The 23,394-nt window shown below is 43.5% G+C and overlaps 2 protein-coding genes across 2 annotated transcripts in view; one reads left to right on the forward strand and one right to left on the reverse strand.

The window, feature by feature from the left end:
- TCOF1 (treacle ribosome biogenesis factor 1) overlaps positions 1–2,557 on the forward strand; it is a 43,517-nt gene extending 40,960 nt beyond the window's left edge. Inside the window, exon 18 of the mRNA XM_083728680.1 lies at positions 682–2,557. The gene's annotated coding sequence lies outside the window, so the exon portion shown is untranslated. The remainder of the gene's footprint in view (positions 1–681) is intronic.
- CD74 (CD74 molecule) lies at positions 1,523–21,796 on the reverse strand. The gene is made up of 9 exons (XM_083728707.1): positions 21,507–21,796; positions 14,991–15,166; positions 13,940–14,016; positions 12,453–12,515; positions 10,190–10,285; positions 9,392–9,461; positions 5,568–5,759; positions 3,632–3,717; positions 1,523–2,897 (listed from the first exon to the last, which is right to left on the reverse strand). Exons 1-8 carry the CDS (start codon positions 21,569–21,571, stop codon positions 3,641–3,643), a joined length of 816 nt encoding a protein of 271 aa, XP_083584833.1. The 5' UTR covers positions 21,572–21,796; the 3' UTR covers positions 1,523–2,897; positions 3,632–3,640.
- Positions 21,797–23,394: the final 1,598 nt, after the last annotated feature.

Below are 23,394 nucleotides of genomic sequence, written 5' to 3' on the forward strand. Positions count from 1 at the left end.
TGCGCCCCCCACCTTCCAGGATCACTTTTAGTTTAGAGGTATATATGAAGATGATTCTGTTCTAGGTTTTTGGATTGTTTTTAATTGCATTTTTAATTTATGGCTTTAAATTCCTATCAAGAGCATAAACCAGCTTTCCCTAACCTGGCGCTCTCCAGATGTCATCGGGCTCCCAACTCCTATCAGCTTTGCCAATGGCCAGACTTTATGGGAATTGCCCGGACATCTGGAGAGCACTAGGTTTCGGGAAACTGGCATAAAGCCATTTAGAACTCCGAAAAGGATTTAACGCAGTTCCATAGTGATAGCAGTTTTATAGTGGGTTAGGCTCTCGATGAGAATTGGCATTAAAAATGTGTCCTCTGAAGGAGTTTTATTTTGGAATGTGTCAGGCCTGAAATAAATCGTATCTTCAAGTACCTCGAGTTCTTTCATCTTTTTTCCTCCTCTGCAAAAGTCAAATAGCTCTAGGGTGGAGCTGGGTCATTGGTGTTTTCTGGTGGTTGGTAGCAGTGATAGTACCTCATTAACACAAGGGTGAGAAAAGATGCTTGTGATGCATTTGAAAAATTATTTTCCTACTCATTGACAAATCTGTCATTGGCAGAATTTCCCTCCTTTGCAGTAGTTTTTTATTTTTAATGTGTTCTTTCTTTCTCTTTCTCTCTCCCTTTCCTGTAGTGGCTTAAAGCGCGAAGTAAAGAATAAAAATATGCTGGGAGCATTCAAGGGAAAGAAACTGTTTGTTTATATTTTTAAAGAAAGAAAATGGGAATGTCGAAGACTTGATTCCAGTATTTATAACTATTTTTAACTGTGACTTTTAGAGCTAAGCATTGCTAACAGTTGATCTGGCTGTTTGCTTGGGAATAAGACATGCCCCGATTGCTTGGCCAATGGAGAAGATGCAGCTACTGTAACTGACGGAATGTGAGGAAGACAAACACCTTTGATTATTCAATCCTGAATCCAGCAATTACTTTTACGGCTATCTCTACTTCCTCCTTCACCCAATCCCAACCCTTAAGAGTTATATTTTTTAAAGGAAAAGATCGCCTCCCCCTCTTTTCATACTACATTAAAGGAATAAGTTTTATGTCTCTGCAATGTCCATCCAGAAATTGTGTTCAATATGTACAAAACCCTGTTGATTCTAGGTTGGCTTTTTCTCTTGTACTTTTCTCTCCCTCTCTTTCTTTTTTTAAATAATAGTATACAATAAAACCATAGTAACTGGGAAAAGCACATGTGTGTTATTTGGAAACTGAAAATGTGTAATTCTCTTGGCTGCAGCTAAACAATTCCGAAGGATTTGGTCAGCTGCACACAGCTGTCATGTTGTGTTGAACCGGCTCATGTCTTTGTGGTTTGTTTGGTTCTTAAAGAGAGCCAAGCTTTCAGCCCTCGTGGTTTTCACAGGGAGGTTTATGGAAATGTATGTTCCGTTTCTCTCCCTTTGGTTGTTAACCAGTTAATTGGAGTCTTCCCTCAGTCATCCACCTCAATGGACAAGAGCCCCGTATTAGTGGGTTATCCTTTATTTTTTTTTAACTTTACAAAGACTTACACTTAAAAACATCTTTGAGTTCACTAATAAAGCAATGATCATATATTCAAAAGGTATAATTAATATGTCATAAGCGTGGGTGCTCATCTATCGTCTATCACTGATATATATCCACTCTGCTGGCTTGCTTGTGTAATTGAAGAAACATTCACTTATATTTGCTTTGGATGCGGGAGAAGCCTGTTCTCTGCCCATATAGATTGATATAGCCTTACCTACAATTCCAGTATTCTCTTGCTAGAAACTCTACTAAAGCAAGTTCTAGGGCTATGCTAGTAAATGCAAAGGGTACACAACCAACTCCTTAGGGTACAGCATTTGGGGTTTCAGGATTCGCAACTATATTTAAACCTTACATAAGGTAATGCCTCCATTCCTCTAGACCACCAGGACCCTGATTCCCATCAGCCCCAGCCAGCATGACTCAGGATGACGGCTGTTCGTATCCCTATATGTAAAGAACACTCAATTTCCCTTTAAAAAGCATGAACTCAAGGCAAAAAGGAGAAACGGGCTAAGAGGAAGGCACGTTTGGCAAACCCTCACCGTGATCAATTCCTGCCTGGAAACCTATGTCCTCACTGTGGAAGGACATGTGGATCCAGAACTGGGCTCCACAGTCACTTACGGACTCACTGTTAAGACTGCGTTCATGGAAGGCAACCTTACTCGGCTACGATCACCAAAGAACAAATAAATGAAGGGTTCAGTAGAAATCTTCTACCTCTTGTAACACTTATCTAAAATCAGGAGGAGTCCAGTGGGGAAAGAGTAAAGTGAATTGAACATAGAGTAATAAACCTTTGAAGAATATATTTGGAAAACAATTTTATATTCTCCCCCCCACCCCCATTTGAGGAAAACAGATATTTCATTACAGAAGATGTGCTCACTGTCTCAGAATCCTATTGTTATTCACATACATTCAGTAAATGTTCCCCTATTCATGGAGCCTGATTAGCCACAAGAATCACTGCAGGGTTTATTCAGGGGGGAGAAAGATCCTCTCTGCATGAGCTGAATAATTGAGGAAAACATCACCCTTTCTTGCTTGAAGCATTTTGCTGCTAAAGCTGTGGTTGTACAAGGGTTACTTCTCTAAAAAGGCAATTCAGGGCTCAGCTCAGCAGGCTATTATATTTAATCAACCTACTTTTCCCTCCTCCATTAAGGATAATGCTTAAGCCTAGGAATTTTAGAAGTGGTTGCGGCTAACATAATTCAGGAAATCAATACAGAAGCAAAAAATGAGAGCAAACTGGAGAAGATAAGCTGGGCTTCTTGAGCTGATGCAGCTGGTGCTACTGCCTGCCTTGTTTGCTTGGCATTCCTAAAGAAAGAAGAGAAATGAGAAAGGTGTGTCAAGCCCCAGAAATGTTTCCTAGTAATACAGAGGCAGAAATTGATGGAAAGTACAAAAAAAGCCAACCCACACACAACTTGTGTTGTTCTGCCCCTTAAAGTTAATGGTGCCTTTAACTGTTAGGCCTTGAGGTGGGGAGGTATCCTAATTTTGCTTGTATACCTATCGTTTTCCACACGCACCCCCCCCCCCACCAAACCCACTCTGCCTTCAACACCTAGAGAATATCTGTATTTCAGGCTTTAAAAAAAGATAGGCAGAGGCTGGATGTGCCACTATCTGCACATAGAAGGCCTTGGCAACCACAGGAACTGTGTGGCCCATTCAATCTGTACAGACTGTTTAAAAAAGGCACATACGTTTATAAGCAAAGTACTTGGCTTGCTCTCTTGTGTATGTAGCTGAGAACACCAGCACTGAAATGAAAGGTGCCTTCAAGGTGAACTCCTAGGCTCTCCTGAACTAAGCCAGCTACTTTCAGGGAGGAAAAGGTGATCAATGGCTCCTGCCATGAAGACTGTATGCTCCCTCCAGGATCAGAGGCACCATGCCTCTGATTTGCCAGTCACTGGGAACAACAGAGATGATCCTCATCTCCTGCTTGTGGGCTCCCTATGGACATCAGGTTGGCCACTATGGGGAAAAAGCAATGGTGGGCTTAGATAGGTCTTTGGTTTGAGCCAGCAAAATTCTTAAGTTACCTCAATCATTTAGTTACTGAAGCTCAGCTGGGAAGCTGTCACATTCTCAGTATCACCAGCTGTCACATTCACCAGTTGCCCTTTTCCTGGAAAAGGGAGGAGGAAAGAGATATTAGCACTTTTCAATGCCCTAAGATATCCTCTTGTTTCCACATCACCTTTAGGATGCTTCCTACCAGTTTGTGCTTTCTCATGTTCAGCCAGCAGCACAATCGTTTGTTTTTCATCTATCTTATTATTATTTTTAGTAGTACACAAAATTATTAACATTTGGCCATATTATTTTCCACTGCCTGTAGACAGAAAGGTTATTTGAAATCTGACAAATGGGCACTGAACGATTTGTATCTTTGCTCCATTCAACAACGCAAAGTTGTGTACTTATTGGCAGGTAGGTATATATGGGATGCAGGTGGCGCTGTGGGTTAAACCACAGAGCCTAGGACTTGCCGATCAGAAGGTTGGCAGTTCAAATCCCTGCGACGGGGTGAGCTCCCGTTGCTCGGTCCCTGCTCCTGCTAACCTAGCAGTTTGAAAGCACGTCAAAGTGCAAGTAGATAGATAGATACCGCTCCAGTGGGAAGGTAAACAGCGTTTCCGTGTGCTGCTCTGGTTCGCCAGAAGCGGCTTAGTCATGCTGGCCACATGACCCGGAAGCTGTACGCTGGCTCCCTCGGCCAATAAAGCGAGATGAGCGCCGCAACCCCAGAGTCGGCCATGACTGGAACTAACAGTCAGGGGTCTTTTAGGTATATATTGGTTTTATGATTTTTGAGAGGCACTGTCCCTCTGAATGCAAGTTGAATGGAATCACCATTAGGGAGATTGCTGTTCTACTCAGATTCTACTTAGGCATCTGGTTGGCCACTCTGAGAACAGGGTGCTGGGCTAGATCTGCCATTGGCCTCATCCAGCAGAGCTCTTATTATGTTATTAAGATTTAAGTTTTTTTCTGCATAGGCTGTGACTAATTCCAATATTTTTTCCTGTTTTTTTTTATTTGACTAATTCAAAGTTTTGTTTTGTTTCGTGAGAATGTGTTAGATTGGCATAATGATAATGACACAAATGAAGATGTTGGGTTTTCTGAGATTTCTATGCGCTGTAAGGGTATAATGTTTTAAATGATTTGCCATGGCTGTTGCATTTGCTTGTTACATTTGGAAAAAGCTTACTCAGGGGCAGATATCAGGTAGAAATCTGAAGCGCAAAGATAGGGGAAACAGTCTTCCCACTTTCTTGATGTGGGTGGTGGTGGTGGTGGTAAGAGAATGACATAAGTTCAGTCATCAAGCAGGACTAAGTGCAACCAACAAGGCTATTTTTTCACATCAAGTTGCCTCGTAATATTGACCAAACACCATCCCCATGGTGAAGCCACAAGGAACATAAGACACATACATGCAGAAATCAAAGTGGGTTTATCTTCCAAGTAAGGAAAAACAATGTGAATTTGGAAGCAACAAGTATTGGCTCCACAACCAGATGCCCCAAATCCTGCCACCAAAGTATTTTGTGCAAAATTGCTCTAACTTCACTGCCTATGTAATAAGAGCTTCTCAGGAAAGTCTGGCATGGTGGATGTGGAAAGTAGTCAATGTGGTTCACACACAGTTGTGACTCTTGGGAATTGCAGCACCCCAGCCCACCCTGCCTATATCTCCAAAAAAGCTCCACTGCCTGACTTCATCTCTTCTATTTAGAAAAAGGAAAGAACACCGTTACAGCTGCAACAATGGCTGTTGCACTGCAAACACTCTGGCTGTGTTTAGGACTCAAGTCCAGGTCGGGGTGGGGAGACTCATTAGCTCCTAGGACTTGGGCCATTAAGATGTTGCTCCCTAACTCTAGACAATCCAGTTTATTCAAGAATATAAAGGACACCTGCTTGCTTATTAACTCCTTTCCCCCTTGATAGGAAACAGAAGCTCTTTACCAGTGCAGTCCAGTGGCCCACGGACTTTAGTAGTGCCCTCAACCATGGTGCCATTTTTGTAGACGCACCAGCAAAAGCCGGTGCTACCATGGCATTGCTTAGGCAGATAGTCGCCATTTTCATCACACGTGGCACAGAATCTTCCCAGGTGGACACCCCGACCACATTCTTCTGTCTGGCACTTGGTTTTCACTTTAAACAAAACAAAAACAGAAACTTCAGTGTGCACAGTTGACTGCCAGCTGCTAGCACTGCCCTTTGATGCAACTGTAACTACAACTGAACAGCTCCCTTGCCTTGCTTGAGACATATGGCTAAGTTCAGAGGTAAAGCTTTCCCTGCAACACAGCACTTCAGGTGGTAAGTTGGCACCAAATACTTGAATGCTCTCCACTTATAGAAAAATAGCACAGCTGGAAGCATTCCCCAGCTCCACAGAAGCAGCTTTGAAACTGAAAGTCCAGGAGAAACAATCCTTTTTGGTTTGGCTGAATGTATCAACTGCCTCCTAATATGAGAAGAGGCTCTTTCATTGTGGCTGCACCATGGGAAAGTAAAGGGGGGATGTGAGGAAAGAACTGCTTTTTGTAACAATATGCCCGTTTAATTAGGACAGCTATTTTATTGGGATGGCTCCCAGGGAACCCATTTAGCCTAATGAGAGCAAATGCTAATGAGTACTGCTTAATGGAGGCAGTATTAATATAAATTCTGCTAATGGGAATGTGTCCGACCACTGCTGAGTGGCTAATTAGTATGAAAATCTCGGCTGTGGGCTTTTATTTCAGAAACAGCTGAAATCACAGAAGGAGGAATCATTCTTTTTTTTTAAAGCATTGCATTGGTGCCCAAATTTGGGACAGGAAAGTGGTTGGCCATGTCGGTGTGCAAATTCAAGACTGTGTGTCATTAATAAGGCTCTCCCTCTCTCTGTGTGTGACTGTTAAAATTGTTTCAGTAGGGTTTCCTTTTTCTTTAAAAAAAAATACTTGAAGTGGGCCTTAATTCAAACAACAGGTCTTCTTTCATCATGGGTGCATCATTTAGCTTAGATAATTGCAGTTTCAAATGAATTGCTCTTTGCCAATCACTCTTCCCAGGGGCAGACCGTGTTTTGCTTCTGCTGTGATGAGCGAAAAGAGGCTTTTTAAAAACCAGTGGTTCTATAACATGAAGACCTCGTTCATTGAATTGCAAGTCAACAGAGAGCTCCCCTTTTGCAGCCACTGTTTCCTTTGAAGAGACAGCAAGTGGCTTTGGGCTCAAGCTGTGCTCTACATCAAGCATATTTCAGTAGTAAAATGGTCAGTATCACAACATGTCGAAACAGGTTTTTCACATCTTCTGCCAAGGAAGACATTCATTTTTTGCTGTTTTCATTATTAGGTCCCTCAGTGTAGAACAGCAGCCAAGGCAATACAGAATTGGTTTAAAATGTAACAAACAACTGTGCAGGATAAAGATGTTCCATACCTAGACAACCGGTACAGAAGTTGTTGGAAGGCCTCTCTGAAATCCAGAGCTGCAGTGCCATTGTTGAGAGTGCCCTACTCTTGGCCCCATGAGTTTTCAATTGAGATAAAGAAGGAAACCTCACCCCAAAAAACCAAGGTCTGCACAGCGGATCTCTCATGACCCAGAAGCTAGTAGACTGGGCAGTGTTCCTGCAGATAGACCATCCATATGGAAGCCAGCAGCTAAACAAGGCCCAGAAGCTAATGGAGGGTGAGCCAACAGAAGTCAAATATGTTTCCATGTTTTGAGTACAAGGCAAAGTTAAGCACTTTTAAGTTGCGCTGATTATAAGGAAAGACATATACACCACAATCCTATACACACTCACCTGGCAATAAGTCTGACTGAGCATCCTGGGAGTTACTTCTGAAGAGGCATATACATGATTATCGTATTAAGCACATTCCCAACTCTTCCTGTCACAGATTCATACTGGAAGGGACTAGAAGAGCACACAGCAGCTTACTGGGGACCCGGTGCTGTTCATGCATGCCCTTCTTTGTGGCATCCACAGGATGCCATCTTCATCAAAATGCCATTCCGTGATCTCACCCACCCTCTGAAAACAGTGGATATGGATCAAACACCAACTGGATGCTGCACAGAAGTTGCACGTGTGAGCAGTGTCAAGTGCACAGTAAACAGCCGTGTGGAATCGCTCTTGGAGTGCTTAGATCTACCACTGAAAATAAGTGGTCCTGGCCAAGGATTTGCACCCAGGTGGGCAACGTTTTCTGGCAGCACCTTTTAGCAGCCTCCTTCAGCAGCTACGTTCTGAAAAACGTTGTAGGGCTAAACCTTTGTGCCTTGCATAGAAAGGCCAAGAAATAGTGAATGAACTGCAGCTGGAAGTGAGAATACTGGGCTTGGGTGGTCTTTGTGCTAAGGGTGAGCAGTCTTTTTTCCCCAGCCCAAAGCTTGCCAGGTTAATTGGAGCTACAAGGCTTTCGCCAACTAATTACTAGATTTACACTTGCAAATGAACCCCAGCTGGGAGAGCATTGCCTGTGAATGGCTCTCACACCCTGGTTTGCTTGAGGCTAGTGGGGCTGTGCATTGGGCTGGATCCAACCAACTGTGGGAGTCCTCAGGTTAATGCAAATTCACTGCTTCCCTCCCATCATTTCAACCCCCTGTGCCCCTGAAAAGTTGGATGAGATGTAGGATGGGAAACTGCAAGTGAAGAGGGATGTCTACAGAAATTGCAGGTGTCCCCTTGTATGAGAGGAAGGGCCTTCCACTCACATCCTTCAGATCCAAACCAATGCAAGGGACATGGAACCGCCGACACAAAGAGCAACACTGTGTTGAGTTCTCCTCCACAAGCACACCTGTAACAGTTTCTAACCACTTTGTGTCGTGATGTCTTCTTGCTGTGCATTACAGTGGTACCTTGGTTTACGAACTTAATCCTTTCCAGAAGTCTGTTCTTAAACCAAGGTGTGCTTTCCCATAGCAGCGGGGGACTCAATTTACAAATGGAACACACTCAACAGGAAGCGAAACATTCTGCTTCCAAGGCAAAGTTCACTAAAACACCTACTTCCGGGTTTGCAGCATTCTTAATCCAAGTTGTTCATAAACTAAGCTGTTCTTAAACCAAGGTACCACTGTACTTCTGAGTTGGGGCTGTGTGGAAACATGCGATGATGTAACACTGGTTAAGTGATGCTCTGCGTTCAGGCCCAGCGCAAGCAATTGCCCAGGACAGGCACTGGCCAAGGACCCTAGAGGCCCAGAAGGACCCCCCACCAGGCCCAATCCTGTTGTGCTGCCTTGCTACTACTTCACTGGGCCTCTGGGAAGCCGTTTTAATGGTGGATGGGTGGTTGTGCTGCTTTTGAAGGGGATCCAAGCTCTGCTCCTATCCATGATGACTATCTGCCATTTTAATTTACCCACAATATAAGGTGCCCCAGACCATACATCTATAAAACCGCCCACCACTAGTGGTGTTGTCATTACCATGAAAGAAAAAGAAAAGGCACAGCTGCATTGGGAGGGTCTTTGGGGGGGGCATCATTTTCAGCAGCAGCTCAACGTCCTGTATAATATCTCCTTCCACCCCTAAGTCATCAGCATACATTAACATTAGTCTTCTGGCATGCAGCAGAGCCCTTTCAGTCCCTCCTACAGAAATGTACTGTTTCTAGTACATTGGGAGTTTGTTTCACTTGATTTCCTGCATCTCTTTAGGATCTGAATCTGCAGCAAATGGAATGTTTTCTGTTGTGTTGTGATTTGAGCCCCTCAGAGAATTTGCGTCCATCACCCTTAGAATTCCTTTCAGTGCTACAGTCCTTGCATACCTTGTTCAGCTGGAATCTCATTCTTGGCCATTTGGAAGAGCAGCCACTTGTGCATCCAGGTTTCAAAAGACTGCAAGAGATCAAATGCAGTTAATAAAAGGCATCCCTATCCACAAATAAATAAATGTAATTTAACCACTGTCTAATTGCCAGATGACAAGAAGAGAAGTCCACCATATGTTTCACTGCTGGGTGAATGCCACTGTACACTGCAGGAAAGGGCTTTGATATAGTTCAGCCAATTTTAACTACACTAATAAACCTGAGGCTTTGTTGGCATAATTAACAGAGGTCCAGCGCTGTGGTCCCTTCACGGAAGAACTCCCTGCTGCCAGTTCCCAAATATAGTTCCTAGAATCTCAGGCATTTAGCAAGTTTAACTGAGGCCTATTTAAATCCCAAACATGAACAACTCAAAACACTAGATAGCAGTCAAGAGGAAGCATTGCAAGTGACAATGGATACTTGTATTGTACTCTCTTCCTGAGCACAAGAGGAGAAGGACTAGGATCCCTTCCAAAGTCTTAGACTCCAACAGGAATAAGTCCCAAGGCAAATAAAATTAGCAGGATAGAGAGCTTCTAGAGTATGAGACTCAATCTCAGGGCCATGGGTTCAAGCCTCACATTGGGTAAAATATTCCTGCATTGCAGGGGGCTGGACTAGGCGATCCTCGTTGTCCCTTCCATCTCTATGATCTGTTAAATGAGATATTGCCTATCCATTGTGACACCATGTTCTCTTCAGGACGGGGAGGGGGCGGGGGGAGAGGATTCTGTGAAAGATGGCAGCACTTACCTTCCAGTCCTCAAAATCCAAGCGGCTCTTCAGAGTATTCATATTTTCCATGAAGCTCTTTTTCAGTTCAGGAAATTTTATGAGAGGGTTTGATTGCTGCAGGGAGGAACATGTTAACAAACGTTATGTAAGGAAAGTAAGTCTGCTGGAGGCCCAGAAAGAGATCACCTAGCAAAGCAAGACTATGCTCAAAGGATTGGGTCTGGACTGGCAGCATGTGAAATACCAACTCCATCTCATGAATTCAACCAGATACAGTGATGGTGAGGTCCAACCAGAGAGCATGGCAGCAGACCCACTTGTAGGAGTTGAATCACCAGCACAATCTTCTAAGGCAGGCAAAAGGTACAGGTGGGAGGGATTGCTGAACTATCTCTACCCCCCCCCCCTTTCATCCTAAAGCTGCCTCCCTTGACTGCTCCTCCCTGCCTTGGAGAGCTCAAAGTTTGGATGCAACTCCTTTTAAGAGGAAAACAGCCACAGCAGAATTATTTCAAAGGAAACATACAAATGGAGAGAAAGGCTCCTCTCCCTAGCTTTTTTGCTGGCATAGCTTTTTCATATTCTGGTGGCTGTTTTGGAACAGTTAAATTTGTTTTAATTTATGTCAATAATTGATTGTATTATTGGGTTAAATTATTTTTGGGTTATAGTGTTTTGCTGCCAATTTCCTAAATACCTTGGGTTTCTTTGGGACATTGGGCAGGGCATGGGTTTGGGGAGGAAAATACAAAGAAACAAGCAAGCAAGTGCATCCAGTGAGAAGCTGAGATAAAAAGAAAAGCCTTTGCTTTCCCTAAAATTTAATGACAATTATTCACAGCATGCACCAGAAACTCTGTCTGAATGTTTATCTAAGCTCCCTATTATCTAATCCATCTTTGTCCACATAGCCCCATATTACAAGTATGCCAATTGATCTAAGTTTCTCATTTAACAGATGCTTGCCATGCCACCCTCCAAAGTCATTTGGTGTCATGAACTGGCAGGATGATGGGGATTCTGACAAGGGGTGTAGCTGGGGCTGGGACACAATGGGGCAAGCAGGGGATGAGGAAGAAAGTACTCACAGAGTGACGGGGGGTGGCAAGGAGCCAGAGTTGCAGGACCCAGAGCCAGAGCGGCCCCTGTCTCCATGAACATGGTGGCCTCTGAGGTGTAGGGGGCAGCAAGAGGGGTGCTCTAAGAGGCTGAGGCAGGGAAGGGCCCACAGCCCAGCTCCCTAACTGCCCAGGTGGGGCTCGCTAGCTCTGGGAGGAGGGGTGTGATTCCTCAGCTGGAGTGGGATTGGAACAGGTGAGAGTCACATGCCTCATCAAGCCCAGATGCTGCAATCAGCATGCAGAGTATAAAAGGGAAGCAGAGCTGAGGTGTTTTGTCTGCTCAGCTGCCCATATTCATTGTCTTGGATGCTCCTGGACCTCTGCGGGACTGTGCTTTGGGTTTGGCTCTGGAGTGTGCTGGACTTGACTACTTGGAATGACCCTGGACTGTGTTTCCTGATCTTTGGACTTCGTATGGATTGACCCTTGGGCTTTGAGCTTGGCATACTGACTTGCTGCCAGGTAGGCCAGGGGTTCAGGACACTTGGGAGATTTAATTGGTGCAGTCGTGCTTTCTTTGGGTGCAGGAAAGTTTCCAAAGTGTATATGTAGTTCAGAACCTGTGCGGTATTCACGGTTAATGTTATGACACTTAGGCTACAGTCCTTGGATCTAAAGAGGTATAGGCACATGGGAAAGAAAGGCATAGGTTGCTGCAGTTGTGCCTTGCTGCTTTTCATGCTGAAGAAATAACCAATTATTCAATTGAGCAGTACCAACTGGTGCACTAAAAGCAATGGAACCCATGTGCCTGTCCACCCTTCCCTCATTTGGATCCCTGCATAAATACTGTATCCCCAATCCTTCCTGAGAACACAAACACACCTGTCAGATATTGTGGTTGGAAAACAAAGAATAGGTTAATGATTTTTAGGAACATAAAGAATATCTTGTTCTGTGCTATGAGTTGCAGTCAACAAAGTTGTGCCCGTGCATCCTCTACCTACCTCTTCAAATCTGCCCCAGTGGGTTGGGTGGCCCACAGGAAGAGGAGTCCTAGAGGGTGTTCCATTGAGCAAGTGGAAGTTATTGGGCTAACAGGATGACTTTGTGGGATTCAGCCCTAGGCCTCCAGCAGTTGAGTCTGTAGCTGCAAACTTGAGTACTCTCCATCTAAGACAAGCAAAACTGTTGCACAGGCAAAGAGATGAGGCTCTTACCATGAGAAGACGTTTGATCTGGTCTTCAGTGCTATTGGTCAGCTTCATTTTATCCTCTGGAGACTGTAGAAGAGACGACAACAAAGAAGTTAAAATATCGTAATAGATCCAGGGTATCAGTCTGTTAGTGAATGGTAGAAATTAATAAACAGTAGTATTTAGATAATATGAAGGGAAATGGAAGCTGCAGAACTGTGCCAGACATGGGTTAGCGTATGCAAACCAGTCTGCTGGGGCCAGCTAAGTGCAGAGTCATTGAGAAACAATGGGGAGTTGGGTGCTGGGCCATTTAGGACAATTGGCAATGACTGCCTGGGCGTAGCCAGGATTTATGTTACAGGGGCAGGCTTTATGTTGGGGGGGCAGAACTGAGCTATCTGTGACACGATTGGTCAGTTAAGTATTTTTATTTACTTACTTGATTGGGATGGTAGCTGCGCCCCCCCGGCTATGCCCATGCATGACTGACTGCTGCTTTGAACCCCAAAGCTATGAGAGAGGTAATGAGAAACACTCTTGGGGTGTCCTGTTCTGCACCCCCTCCATTGAAGACTCCAGGTGTAAATATGTGTACGATAAACCTTATTTCTTAAAGATGCTAGCCTCCGCTGTGCCACGATTTTCCCAACAGAAACACAGCCCTGGGTGAGCGCCTGGAACACCCCTGGAATCTTGCTACCACTTGGCGTAGATTGGGGGTGGCATGCAACTTTTGTCACACTATGAAGCTGCTTCTTGCCCAATCCCACAGAGCAGACTACACAAAGGGTTCTTCCCTGTCCTTCACATGCTGCAACAGATACAACGGACTTACCGGTACTAACACCCAGGTCTCTCTGAACTCAACATGAAAATTTAGTTGTGACTTTTTTATGTGATCCAGATCTCATTTAAGTATCGTTGACTTAAAGGGAAACAACATGGAATGAACTTCAATCGGGATCCAAACAATTAGTATGAACTTCCTCCCAAGGGTTCTGGAGTGTCCCTAAACCAGCTTTGGCAGCATTCCCTGGTTGCTGCCACCTGTAGGGAACGTTGACAAGGAAGGCTAATTCCCTGGCAAACCATTCCTGCATACTGTAAAGTGGCCAAATAAGAACTGAGAACAGAGCTGGCCTAATAGGCTGTCAGCTTCACTCATGTCACATTGACTCATGTCAGGTTGAGCCAACTCACTCTCCCTGCTCTGAAGCTGCTGTTTCAAATTGAATCTCTCTGCACAGCTTAATTTGAGGCCGGACCTGTCAGTCTCAAGAACCTAGCATTTATTTCCAACACTGGTGTAAGGTCTAGGTGCTGGGAGCACTGTATACTAGCCAGGAGGGGTTGTTTTTGTATTGGCAGACTGGCTGGAAAGGAAAGGCCCCAGAAGACAGAGCAAATGTCTTCCCCCTCATCCATAGCTGGAAAAGGAGAAGTTCCGAGGTAGCAGGCAACCCTAACACCTCCCCACCCTGTGCTAGTTAAGCAATTGTCATCTTTACCTCTTCATCTGGGTCCCTCATGACCATAGGCATAATGTTGGCCATTGCCATCCTCTTCTGGTTAACTGCCTTGGGAGCTGCAGGAGAAAAGAGTGGTGCAATTAAACATGTAGGAAGATTTTTATTTTTATTTTTAAAAAAGTGGTCTCCCCCAAGGATATTCCTCTTATACAGATGAGTCAAACATACAAGAGTACAAATTATATTGCACAGAGAGTTCATGACTTCAATCAAGGTATCTGAGCTGGACTGAAAAGTGGAAACTGACTTGTTTCCCCCCCCCCCCCAGTAGCAGACATCCCCCCCCATCTCATATTAGAAACAGCTTTCCAAACTCTACGCCTAGGAGGGAAATCCCTCGAAACTGTCCAAAGGCTCAGATAGCTTTTTGTAGAAAAAGGATTATTCAAACTAATGGAGGACACCATGCTGCCACTGAGCTATACCCCTTCGCATATCCAAATATATTACGAAGGGCTCTTGCACAACTGACAGCACTAAACTACTCATCCATGCTAACTACAGGGTGCACAACCTTGCCCAAGTTGTACCGTGTCGGACTTCAGGGGCAGAATGCTTTTCATGTTTTTATTAATTGTAAATTGATATAAACTGTTAATGTACAATATATAACAGTCATGAAAGCAACTCAAGAGCAGAATATAAACTGAAGCTATAAAACTCACAATAAGCATGACTAAACCTGATCAGAACAGGGTGACTGCTCCCCAGATTAAAATGTCAGCATTCTCACTCTGTAGATCCACTAGGTCTTCCTTTCTTTGGGAGGAGGGGTGGGATATAAATTTAATAAACTATCATCTGGTCTGTCTATCCAAGCAGACAAGAGATGGCTATCAGGATTCAAGTGCATAAACAGCTGACAGACCCAGGCTCAGTCCCTTCAGCTCTGATTTGCACAATTAACACACAAAATTGAGAAATGTTTTAAGAATTCAGAATGCTTGCAAATATATCATGGTTAAATTTAAAGGTTAGACAGTGTAGGAGTGGGGGAGAGGGAGGGAAGAGGAAGAAGGAAGCTACTAACCATGAGGGAGATTGTTGGCCAGCGACTGCAGTTTCAGCTCAGTGGCGGTCTTGGTTACTTTGGAAATCTGGGTGTTGTGCTGATACACAAAGTAGCCAGTCACTGCCTGGCCCGCGATAAGCAAGGCTATCAGGATGGAAAAGGCAGCATAGACAGGTTTACGGCTGGAAGAACCCCTGCAAGATACAAAAGAGGCGTGTCAGTTTGTCCAATCAGTGGTCCAGATTGAGAGCTTATTTTCTTAGAACAGGTTTGGATTCAGCTGCATGCAAATAACCAAGGCACGACATATCTTCTGCTTATAACACAAACAGAATGCTTTGACTTGGTTAACTAAGGGTTTATTAAAAGTTTGTTTAAAAAAACAGCCACCACCATAGAAAAGGAGTGAAAGTGGAGTTGGGCCATGGTAATAAGAGCTACACCCACACTTTTCCTGATCAAAAGTATCCACTTCCAAAGCTTACATTTGCACTACATGGCAGTACATATGTGTGCCTTTATATTTTCTTGCATGGGTCAAATTGTAGCTGGGAGAGGGGATCTAAAATGTGGGGATAGCACAGAAGGGGAAAACTGATAAACCTTCGCTCTTACCACCTCTCCTTCCTCCCACATAGCTTCTTTAAACTTTTTTTTAGTGTGGGAAATCTGATCCTGGATCTCTTGCCATCTTTGGTCCTAAGGTATGATTCTGAAGACTTGAGGTTACTCAGCTTATCAGAGGTTCCTCAAGTGAGACGCTTAGTGAATGGTAGACAAGCTACCTTACAGGCAACTTAACCATCACTACTAATGGTCTTCTAAACTGCATAACGGCAAGTGATCATTGGCCATGTTGGCTAGGCATAATGAGAGTTGCAGCACCACTGGAGGGCACCAAACTGACTATGCTGTCAGTTAAGCCTCTGAGGAGTCACACGGTTTCCCACAACACAGTCTGAAAATCAGTTATCCAGTTAACTTTTTAAATAGAAGAGTTCTACACAATTTAAGATTAATTCCTGAGGGCAAGATAGAGACAGGATGTGCTGAACAACTGCTTATCAGGATTCTCCCCTTGGTACCACAAGGACCGCAATTCCCTTTTACAGTTCCATTCCCCCAAGCTACTCATACACTATTTAACAGCCCTTCATCCTGATGGAAAACACCGTGGGGGAAATTCCCAAGCTGCAGCCAGTCATTATCTGTTCTGCTTGTCACGTCACTTGTTGCTAGGCAGACAGAATGTGAAAAGGAAGAAATGTTTGGGGATCTAATGCCATAGGCTTTAATGCAATAAAAGCTGTACGTACGTGTGTGTGTGTGTGTGTGTGTGTGTGTGTGTGTGTGTTAGAATCATAGAACTGTTGAGTACCCCAAGGGTACAACCCCCTGCAGGAATATTCTCTCTCTCTCTCTCTCCCTCTACTCCTGCATCAGAATACAAATGTTTTCACTTGTATCACATAATCCGTGCCTTTTTTCTGGGGGGACGCAGGAGTATGCATACCCCTAAATGTTCTGTGAATCTTTGCACTTTTGTCCATTTACTATTTATTTTTCCTGATTTGAACTATAAAATGGTTGTTTTCTTGAGTCAAAATAGAATATCCCCAAATATTTTTAAAGCAAAAAAGCACTGCGCATAATTATGATTAGCCATCACAACTGTGGGGCTCAGAGAAACCTCCCCACTCCCACATTCAAATAATACATGGACTAGCCCATGGATACATGGATATGCCAAGTGGCCACAGATCTCCTTGTGTGAGATTCTGCATGCATACCAGTACAGGCATGTAGATCTCTTGTGCATTAGCAGTGGAGCAGGGGGTTCCCTGAGCCAATCCAGCTCACCCCTTACATGGAGGAGCTCAATGCAAGTAAGTCAGGAGGCACACTGAAGCTGCTATGAGCCTTATTGATTTTATTTTTTTAAGTATGATTTTATTAATGGGGTAAGTAGCAGGTTGGGTGGGGTGGGGGAAGTTCCTTGGGGAAATAGTGAAAGGGGAAAGGGATAATTATTTTCCATACGCTATGGTTCCATATTGGATGTCTCTCTCGATGTCCCCTTTCCCCTCCCCACAGCTACATTTTAAAGAGATGGAGATACATTTAGGCATGTCTGTTGTAATGTGAAGTTTGACCTTCAGTTACATCAATAATTCTCCCTGTATTTATTAGGGCTGTCACCAGATTAAAGATACCTTGACAGTTGATCAATCATAGGCGTTTTATTCCGTCGAGTAAATTCGCATTAATCTGCACATGAATAAAGCAACTTTAACCCACACAACAAAGTGTTCTCTCTTTCAAATGATGCATGCATGTGTTATGTGCGGCAGATACCACCTGAGAAATACTCATTTCTGTGATTAAAAGGAGAATGATTTTAAAAAAAGAAAAAGGTTTATTTGCTTTAAAATAAAACACAAATGCAGGTAATTCCATCTGAATTCTCATATAACCATAAACACAAACACAGTTAAATATAAATCAATCATTTGCAACATTTCAGATAACTAACATTTTGAAAATATGTTCTAGTGCCAAGAATCAACAAATGTTTAGTAGTTCTAAATATGTTTGTTATGCTTCTCTTTTACCTTCTTTTATTTAACGAGCAAGCTTTGCAATAATGACATATTAATCTCTTCTAAACTACTGCCTGTCACACACATTGTTTTGTGACTACTTTTATTAAAAACAATTAACTTTTAGAAAGAGTACTCAATCACTCACAGCAGCTTATTATTCTATCAGAAGAATTATAATTCTACTAAACATTGAAGTCCTACCATTTATGTCCCCTGTCATGTACATTCAAGACGTAAAAACCTTAGCTAAATTCATCCGCTTTAAATGTTCTGGATCTGATTCAGAGAGGAATGTAATGCTTGTTGCTTAAAAAAAAATCCATCACCAGTACAGTTTAGCTCCATGTAAATCATCCTGTAGGACAAAAAGGTTGCTATAATGTTTAAGTATGGATATTAACTTTCTGAACACCCTTCTCCCTAGTAACAAGTGACATCATCATATCTCTATTATTTGACTGGCTTCGGCTGTTCGGTAATTCCCCAAAATGGTCACTGTTGTTAAAAAATCATTATTCACCAAATAAAAATGAAAAGACAAGAAACCTGAGAACATGACATGCATTTCTTAGCGTGCCTCCATTTTGTAGGTGTGGTGCAGGGATTAGAGAGGTTGACTTGCATGTGAAAACCCAGTTTCAGATCAAGCTTACTAGGTGCTTTTTTCTAGCTCTTTAACTCAGACAACTTTATGGGGCTGTTATGATGCTAAAATGTTGTATTTTAGAATTTATTGAGGGAAACAAGTAACACAGTAACTGCATGTGTAGGAAAAGGGAAAGCAGTTGCATTCCATTTCCTCCTCCCTCAAAAGTAAAGTAGTTTTTCGGGGCAGGGGGGAAAAGGTGGGGGGGTAGGAACAGATCCCCACACCAAAAAATACTTAGTGGTGGCTAAGAAAACCAGGATTTTGTTTTTTGTTTTAATAGAAGAGATGTTTGGATTGGCTGTTTAATACAGTGGTACCTCGGGTTACATACGCTTCAGGTTACAGACTCCACTAACCCAGAAATAGTACCTTGGGTTAAGAACCTTGCTTCAGGATGAGAACAGAAATTGTGTTCTGGCGGCACGGCGGCAGCAGGAGGCCCCATTAGCCAAAGTGGTGCTTCAGGTTAAGAACATTTTCAGGTTAAGAACGGATCTCCGGAACGAATTAAGTACTAAACCCAAGGTACCACTGTATTAGCAATGGGACTGAATATTATGCTAAACAGAAATTCTTATTCCTATTTGCAGAATACATGGTGCTTACAAAAATCTAAATTGAATCATGAAATACAGTGCAAGGGGGGGCTCTTTTATATTAATACTCTCAATAATCAATATTTTAGAAACAGTTCCCAATTCTTTACAGCACCTGCTTAATCTACCAGAAGGTACAGTGTGATGCAGCAGCAGCAAACAAACAAACAAACAAACAAACAAACAAACCCTAAAGGCTGCATCAACAGAAGTGAAAAGTCATCATCACGGGAAGTCATAGTCCAGCTCTATTCTGCCTTGGTCAGACCACACCAGGAATACTGTGTCCAGTACTGTGCGCCACAACTTAAGATGGATATCACACAGTGCTATTTTTCTAAAAAAAGAGGTGGTGGAACTCACCATGAACACCTCCCTTGTTCTCTTACAACGGCAATGATGCCCACCTGAGAGGTGCCAGAACTCAAAAAAAGCCCTGGATATTGACAAGCTGGAACATGAGGAGGGTGACCAAGATAATAAAGGGTCTGGAAACCAAGCCTTATGAGGAATGGTTGAGGGGGTTGAGTATGTTTAGCCTGGTAAAAAAGTGGCGATTGAGAGGAGATAACCTTCTTCAAATATCTAAAGGGCTGTCATATGGAAGATTGAGCAAGCTTGTTTTCTCCTGCTCTGGAGGCTAGGACCAAACCAATGGCTTCAAGTTACAAGAAAGAAGATTTTGACTAAACACCAGGAATAACTTTCTAGCAGTAAGAGCTGCTTGATAATGGAAAGGACTCTCTTGGGACTTGCGGGGCAGGCTTTATGTTGAGGGGGGGAAGAACCTCAGTTAGTGAAGTATTTTGTACTGATTTACTTGATTTAGGGCGGCAGCTGCCCCTCCCTGCCCCCTCTTGGCTACGCCCATGCCCTGGGAGACTGTGGACTCTCCTTCCTTGGAGATTTTTAAGCAGCGATTGGATGTATAGCTGTCAACCTTCCTCTTTGCTTGCGAGGAATCCTATTCGGAATAAGGGAATTTCCCTTAAAAAAAGGGAAACGTTGACAGCTATGGTTGAATGACCAGCTATCAGGCATTATTTAGTTGAGATTCCTGCATTACAGGGGTTAGTACCTTGGGGTACCTTTCAACTGTACAATTCTATGATTCTGTGATTCTATAATTCTATGAAACAGTGAAGTTCTAATAGTTATACTCTGTCATGTAAATTCAAGTCTAGAGAGCCCAAGCAGAAGTTACTCGCTTTAAATGCGATCTGATTCATAAGCAGAATATAATGCTTGTTGCTTTAAAAATAAAAATCCATCTCCAGTATAGTTTAGCTCCATATAACTCAACATACGGGACAGAAAGTCTGCTATAATGTTAAAGTATGGATATTAATTTTCTGAACACCTTTCTCCCTAGCAACAACTGACATCACCATGTCTCTATTATCTGATTGGCTTTGGCTGTTTGGTTTGGCAGGTACTGCCTATTGCCAGAGTCGCAGCAGTGTAATTCCCCGAAATGGTCACTGTTGTTAAGAAATCATTATTCGCCATGTATTAATAAAAAGACAAGAAACCTGAAAGCATGCCATACAAAATGGAGGCACACTAAGAAAAGTAAGTGTGGTGCAAGGGATAGAGAGGTTGGTTTGCGTGTGGAAACCCAGGCTCAAATCCTTACTAAACAATCAAGCTCACACTCTGGTTTTTTTTACTTTCCATTTCCTCCTCCCTCAAAAGTAAAATAGCCTTTCCAGCAGGATAAAAAGGTAAGAAAGAAATAACACATCCCCTCCCCTCAAATGCTTAAGTGGTGGCTGGTAAATACAAAAGTTCCAAAGAACTGTTATAAAATATAGGGCTGAGACTATATAAAACATACCAATCACCCATTATTTGGAGAGGTGCAGGCAAGAATAAAAGGTAATAAAAGGCATCAATTGCACCAAACTTTTCCTTTCAGTTACGAAAAACAGCCCAGGTATGAGACAACACTAACTGTGGCAGAACTAACTGTAGCAAAGGTCTGCAATTCAGCATGAGGAGAAATATAAAGTAGCTTTGTTCGAACCTCGCTGGTTTGCAAACAAGCAGGAGTCATTTCTGCAACGCAATCCTATTCCCAAGTCTCACTGTGTACAAAGGGTCTTACTCCCAGGTAAATGCATACAGGTTTGCAGCTTCAGTTAATTCCACCCCCACCCAACTCAGGCTACCAAATATTTTTTTCGGTTTTAGAGGGATTGAAAGCGGAGTGCCATACCTTACCCTAACTTTCTGCCCTCATAGTTGGGACCTGCTGGCAGTTACACAGAAAGTACACGCAGTTACACTACCTCTTGGCCTGATACAACATCATGAGCAACACAAGGGGCCACCCTACCACCATCAAAAAGAAAATAAAAGGGAAAAAAGATGCAAAATGTCCAAGACCAGTCCAGTTATTTGGGTACCTGAGACAGAAAATCCTGCAAACACCTTCCCACCTCCCCAGCGATAAAAAGATAACACACATTAAATGCCTTTCAATATGATGCGCTTTCATGATATCTAAAACCTACTGATTGAGGCAGCTGCCGCACTTTGCCTAATGGTGGGGCTGGCACTGCCAGGCTGCCTTTCTAGGGAGCAGACAGTTTACAGTGGGAAACCTTGATGCTTATTTACCCCATACAAATTATTAAAAGTGCAAGGTAGTGGGGGGAAAGAACACACATGCAATCCTATGTACCTTTCTGGCACTGGAGCAGAGCCAGTGTATGTATTGGGGAGAAGGTTGTTCCTGTCATCTTCCATGGTGCTGTCTCTTTTGATGTTCTTCTTGGTGGCTGCAAGTTAAGATGTTCTGCCTGGGACCAGTAAGGGCTCTATAAAGGCTGTTGCACTCCTCAGAAGCTTCTAGAAGCACAGAAATGGGAAGTGAAAGTTGCAGGACCTAAAGAATTGGAAAAACCCTTCAAGTCCTTCCTCCACCCCCACCAGTGCCAACACACAGGTCGTAAGCAAATTATCCCAGCTTTAACTTTTTAAAAAATCTCATTGGCTACTCAGATGACATCACCGGTTGTCAGGCAGAGTTCTGCAGCTTTTCGTGCTACTGCATAGACTGTGCGTTTTGAGAACACTGTAACGTAGCTCATTGCTCTCTCATGGCACGGTTTATTCAAATAAAGTAACTTTTTGTTTTTTAGAGAGAGATTTTGCTTCAGATTGGGCTTTGGAGGAGAGATTTGGAAAGTGTATGTGGTGAATCTTTAACATATTGTTGCATATTTATGAGGCAATGCACCACAATATAGCAAGTTGTGATGAACAATACTGTTTTTATGTGGGGGTGTGAAACCTAGATTAAAATCTTCCCTGAAACAGTGAGACGCAAGGAGTGAAGATCATACACTACCAGCCTTTTATTAACTCATTTGCAACCAAACTAGAACAAAACCACCACCTAAATTTAAAACACCACAGCCGAGAACTCCCAGTTCCAACATTCAATAGCAGGACCTGTGTCATCACCCCACGAGAAATGGAGAACAAATGAAAGTCCCCAGTTTTTGTTCTCTCATAGGTGGAAAGAGTGAGCAGGCTTCGGAAATGTACCAGCCAGTCCCAATGTAAATGTCAAGTTTAGACTAAAGAAAAAGGACTGCAGAGATTGGGTATTTTTGTGTTAACCATCTTCCTAGACAGTGATGCCATATATTGAATTCAGTATAACCAAATAACAAGGGCATGACAAAGGGTCCAGAGAGGTAACCAGCTCCACCTGTTGCAACAAATTCCTTTGGCACATTACACTTTCATGCAATAGGGCCAGCTTTGCCAAATGTATTACCGTAAGTGTTATTTTCAGTCAGCATAGCCCAACAAAGAAAAATGGGGCAGTATTGGGGGGTTTGGGCTGGGTGTTCATCAGTATGCAGATGACACCCAGCTCTACCTCTCCTTTAAATCAGAACCAGTGAAGGCGGTGAAGGCCCTGTGTGAGTGTCTGGAAGCGGTTGGAGGATGGATGGCGGCTAACAGATTGAGGTTGAATCCTGACAAGACAGAAGTACTGTTTTTGGGGGACAGGAGGCAGGCAGGCGTGGAGGATTCCCTGGTCCTGAATGGGGTAACTGTGCCCCTGAAGGACCAGGTGTGCAGCCTGGGAGTCATTTTGGACTCACAGCTGTCCATGGAGGCACAGGTCAATTCTGTATCCAGGGCAGCTGTGTACCAGCTCCATCTGGTACGTAGGCTGAGACCCTATCTGCCTGCAGACTGTCTCGCCAGAGTGGTACATGCTCTGGTTATCTCCTGCTTGGACTTCTGCAATGCGCTCTACGTGGGGCTGGCTACCTTTGAAGGTGACCCGGAAGCTACAACTAATCCAGAATGCGGCAGCTAGACTGGTGACTGGGAGCGGCCGCTGAGACCATATAACACCGGTCTTGAAAGACCTACATTGGCTCCCAGTATGTTTCCGAGCACAATTCAAAGTGTTGGTGCTGACCTTTAAAGCCCTAAATGGCCTCGGTCCAGTATATGTGAAGGAGCGTCTCCTCCCCCATCGTTCTGCCCGGACACTGAGGTCCAGCTCCGAGGGCCTTCTGGCGGTTCCCTCACTGCGAGAGGCC

This window comes from Podarcis gaigeae, assembly GCF_964106915.1.
Source record: "Podarcis gaigeae genome assembly, chromosome: 2".
NCBI classification, from domain to species: domain Eukaryota; kingdom Metazoa; phylum Chordata; class Lepidosauria; order Squamata; family Lacertidae; genus Podarcis; species Podarcis gaigeae.